Genomic DNA, 4,392 nt, shown 5'->3' on the forward strand with positions numbered 1-4,392 from the left:
CTATCTGTTCAGCCCCTGGGTCAGCAAAGCCAATGGACGCGTAGGTCCACGCGACATCGGCCGCGGCGATTGGACAGCGGCTCATGAAAGGGACCCTGCCTTTTTATAGGGGATGGAGGACGGGGTCGCCTTCAAGTCCCTGGCAGTCGAACTGTGAGCTTTCCTTCCACGTCGTGCCTCCTGGTCAGCGCCAGCCCCGTGCTCGCCGGCTCGCGTATGGCCCCGGCGTCGCTAGTCATGAACCCCTCTGGGCTCAGGATGTGTGGCGGGGACCGCGCAGGGCCCAGCCCGTTGCCCTTCAGTGTTGAGTCTCTGCTCGAGGCGCAGCGCCGGCTAGGCCCGGAGCCCGCGGAGTCCCGGGAGGAGAGGCCACGGGGAGCCGTGGAGCCCCGGACCTGGTTTCCGTCGACTCTCCGCTCGTCCTCCCCACGTAAGTGCACTGTCGCACGGTCCCGGGCCGCGAGAGAGCCCTCATGGCCCAAGCTTGGAGGACCAGGGCGGGAGGGGCGTTGTCGCTTGTAAGCTCGGAAAGTAACCAGCCACTAAGCGTCCGGCCTCGGTGCGAAGAAAGAAGCCAACCCACCCTAACCCTACAGCGCGCACAAGCTGGGCAGCCGGTCTTGCGTCCCATGCAACCAGGCTTCCGCCCTTCCTGGGAGCGGAGTCGGAACCCCAATGTCCTACGGGTTTTTGGCCCCCCTGTCGCCTCGTCCGTCTCCCGCAACGGTGAATTTCGCTTCTGCGCTCAGCGCTCAGTTTTTGCGGCGGCCTCCAGCCCAAGCTTCTCGCTTCTCTAAGTGGGCAAAGGTCCCCCGCTCCGTGGGGTGCGGGGATGCGGATTTGGGAAGCAGAGTCCGAACCACAGTGGCCTGTCCCTACCCGCATGGTTTTCCCGGGGCCTTGCTTCTCTTACCCCTGTGGCTTTTGGGGTCTCGTCTCCGCTGAGGACGTGATCAAGGAACCGGGAAGGGGATCCGGGAGTGTCGGAAAGGGGAGCGCACTGCCGGTGTCTGAGCATCACATGTGTGCTTCTCTTTCCCCCCAGGCGCCCCCAGCCCTCCGCCCTGCACGCTCCGAAAACATAAGAACAACCGCAAGCCACGGACGCCCTTCACCACCGCGCAGCTGCTGGCGCTGGAGCGCAAGTTTCGCCAGAAGCAGTACCTGTCCATCGCCGAGCGCGCCGAGTTCTCCAGCAGCCTGAGCCTCACCGAGACGCAAGTGAAGATATGGTTTCAGAACCGTCGGGCCAAGGCTAAACGGCTGCAGGAGGCGGAGCTGGAGAAGTTGAAGCTGGCGGCCAAGCCTCTGCTGCCCGCATTCGCCCTGCCTTTCCCTTTCGGCGCCCATCTGCAAGGCTCCCCAGGCTCTTATGGGTGTGCCACTGGCACTTTGCCTCAGGTGTCGGGACTCCTCGCCGCACCTGTCACTGCCTACGGCGTGTATTACCTTTCCTAGGGCACCCGGCCCCACGCCTTGCCTGGTGGTGACCTTGGCGTCCTCCGTAGAAGGCGTGCGCGAGGCGGGGAATTGGGCCCTGCGAGCGAGCCGCGCCCGGCCGCGCACCTGTCCTCCCGCGGAAACTGATGCCTCCATAAACTCCCCGCGCCCCGCCGGTATTTTTGTTTTTCAGGTGTTTTTGTTTTTGTTGTTGATACAATGTTATAATTCATCATCAAGCCTATTGGGGTATCTTTCAGATATTTAAAAACTTTTTAAAAATCATGTTCATACTAGGCAAACTTTCCTGAAAGACAGTGAACATACGTAGTTTCATACAGTATTCTCGAAATGGACCAGTGTAGAGCTTCCTATTTTGTGCAAGGCAGCCAATAAATTGTTCTCAAGTTTACTCTGTGGGAGCTCCCTCCGACGCCCTCGCTCTGGTAACCTCCACTCAGGATTCACCACACTGTCTCTGGAGGCAAAATACTGATTACAGAACAAAGAAATGAAAACAGTTTGGTGCCAGGACTGCTGAAATGAAACACACGCATTACTTTCACTAAGTAGACGTGTTACCATTGTGGCAGAATGAAAGCTTTCACACTTATTTTGGGGAAGTTCTTCCATATTATTTCTTTTATTAAAGAACGTCTGAGCCCTGGCCAGACTGTACAGCTCGGCTGGCTAGAGCATCATCAGGAAGCACAAAGGTTGCGGTTCAATCCCTGAGCAGGGTACATACAAGAACAGATCAATGTTCCTGTCTCTCTCGCTCTCAAATCAATAAAATAAACATTAAAAAACTGAAATATTAGAGAATGTATGGGTACCTGAGGTGAGATGCGGTATGTGGGTGTGCATGGGTGTGTGTCTGTGTAAACGTAGGGTGTGAGGGGCTGTCCATGCAGAGAGGCTGTGTGGCTGCAGAGCCGCGGATGATTGTGGAGAGTGCAGTGCGCACAGTTGGCCATGCGCCTTCGGCTCCCATGAGGACCCCGCACTTAGAGACGCCCCACACCCAGTGTGGATCTGGGGAAGAAAAGTTACTGGAGGGCCTGCAGGAGACTAGGGCTCAGGGTACGTTGAAATGGCCTTGGCTAACTGGGCTAGAATGGCTAGGGACCTGCTGGTCCTACTGTTCTGTTCTTTGCAACATGCTGTCAACTCAGGAAAGGGCATTTCCAAGCCCCAAGTGAGGAAAGCCACAGTCCTACCTTTCCCAAGGCTTCACCTGGCTGTCTTCCCCATTCCAACTTCGCTCCAAGGTGCCTGGGGCTGATGGAAGTCTGCACAGCAGGCTGTTCGGCCTGAGCCCCATTATGGGCAGCCCCCTCCCTGCCCTCACCCTGCCTCTGAGCTGCAGCCAGGCCCTGGATGTGCCCCACAAGGAGGGGACTCCAAGCCCTCTGTCCCTGCAGGCCACAGCTGGTGGTGCTGGCTGGGTCAGGCCTCTTGGAGGGAAAGGACAGAGTTTTACACCATGGGTGGCTGAGGTGCCACCCCACAGGAAACTGCTGTGAAATCCCAGAAGTAAAGATGATATTGCATTAAATTGCCTATTAACTAGCCATCATTCTCCCTGTTTCCTCGGAAAGTGGAATTTCACTACAGATTTTAAATGGAAACTAACACTGTTGTTAGAGTGCAAGTTGCTGGAGGTGAAGGTTGGTGGTGAGAGGAGCAAGGAGCCCACACTGCCCACTCCTTCCAGATGTGTCCACATGGGCCCTGAGCTATGCTGTTTAAGCTCAGCCCAACTCCACTCACGGTCCTCAAGGAGACAGACCCGCCTTGTCAATACACCAGAAGTGGTGGGGCCATGACACAAAGGGAGCTTGCCAGGACCCTCGACCTGCCCTGACCCCTATGCCCTGTGCACCTCACAAAGCACAGCTGTTACTTTTTTGTTTTTTTGTTTTTTTAAAAAATGCATTGACTGATGTGGCCAGATAGCTCGGTTGGTTAGAGGTTTGTCTGGAAGCACAAAGGTGCTGGTTTGATCCCTGTCAGGGCACATATAGAAACAGATTGATGTTTCTGTCTCTCTCTCTCTGTTTCTGTATATGTCCTGACCAGGGATCAAACTGGCGACCTCTGTGTATCTGGACAAAGCTCTGACCAACCCAGCTATCCGGTCAGGGAAGCTGTTGCCTTTTAAGGCAACTAAGTACCTTGATGCTCTTCTCACATCTGAGGTTCTTTAGAGACACCCACTGGGGAAGTCAGGACTAAATTCTAGACCAGGACAACAATGCTCACTTGCAAAGTTTGAGAATTGTCCTGATGTATGAGATAATCCCAAGCAAAGGTGACCATGACACCAGCACAGGAGGAAAAGGAGAGCCTGGTGCCCACTGTGCAGCACCCCCCACACACTTCCCCTGCTCTCCGCTGGGGGCGTGGTCTCATCACGGAGCAAGGGTCCGCGCACACAGCCCTGCCATCAAGCAGGCCCCTCCTGTCCCTGTGGTGCTAGAGCACAAGGCAGCCAGGGCTGGCAGGGGAATCTGCTGAATCAACCATTTTTGACCAACACAGCATCCCCACCTGGGGATGCTGCCTGCCCAGGCCCCCTCACTGAGCTAATCTACCACCCAAGGGTGAAGGTCCAGATATATGAGCAACCTTGTTGCTGGGCAAGGAGGGCTGAAGCAAACTGTCAAGACCAGGACTCTCCTGATGGTCCAAAGGGCTACCCTCCTCCTGGATGCATACTGCTTGTCTACCTCTCACAGAGGACTCGCATTCTCAGCTCTCATGGGCCAGCCCCCAGGGCTGTACAGCCTGCCAGACAGAAGGTCTCCAAGGCTCTGAGACTGCTGTGAACTCCAAGCCATTCACACATAAGGACCCTGTACAGCAGCCCAGGGACTGTCACCCCTCATCAGAGAACAGGCACCCTAAATTTGAATCCTGGCTTCCCTTCCCTGTCCATGTCGTCATCTG

The 4,392-nt window shown here is 55.9% G+C and overlaps 1 protein-coding gene across 2 annotated transcripts; it reads left to right on the forward strand.

The window, feature by feature from the left end:
• Window positions 1-216: 216 nt before the first annotated feature.
• LOC136384864 (homeobox protein MSX-3-like) lies at window positions 217-4,246 on the forward strand. 2 transcript variants are annotated; one of them, XM_066355513.1, is made up of 2 exons: window positions 217-430; window positions 1,046-4,246. In XM_066355513.1, exons 1-2 carry the CDS (start codon window positions 217-219, stop codon window positions 1,456-1,458), a joined length of 627 nt encoding a protein of 208 aa, XP_066211610.1. In that variant the 3' UTR covers window positions 1,459-4,246. The 2 variants fall into 2 exon arrangements, with proteins under 2 accessions (XP_066211610.1, XP_066211609.1); XM_066355512.1 differs by having other exon boundaries at window positions 310-726.
• The last annotated feature ends 146 nt before the right edge of the window (window positions 4,247-4,392 follow it).

Source organism: Saccopteryx leptura, chromosome 13 (assembly GCF_036850995.1).
Source record: "Saccopteryx leptura isolate mSacLep1 chromosome 13, mSacLep1_pri_phased_curated, whole genome shotgun sequence".
NCBI classification, from domain to species: domain Eukaryota; kingdom Metazoa; phylum Chordata; class Mammalia; order Chiroptera; family Emballonuridae; genus Saccopteryx; species Saccopteryx leptura.

What these genes read in the sequence shown, in the direction of transcription:
- LOC136384864 (XM_066355512.1), top strand. Translation starts at nt 474, where the DNA reads ATGGCCCAAGCTTGGAGGACCAGGGCGGGAGGGGCGTTGTCGCTTGTA. An exon ending in CTCGTCCGTCTCCCGCAACG is followed by an intron (nt 727 to 1,045) that starts GTGAATTTCGCT and finishes CTTTCCCCCCAG; the next exon opens with GCGCCCCCAGCCCTCCGCCC.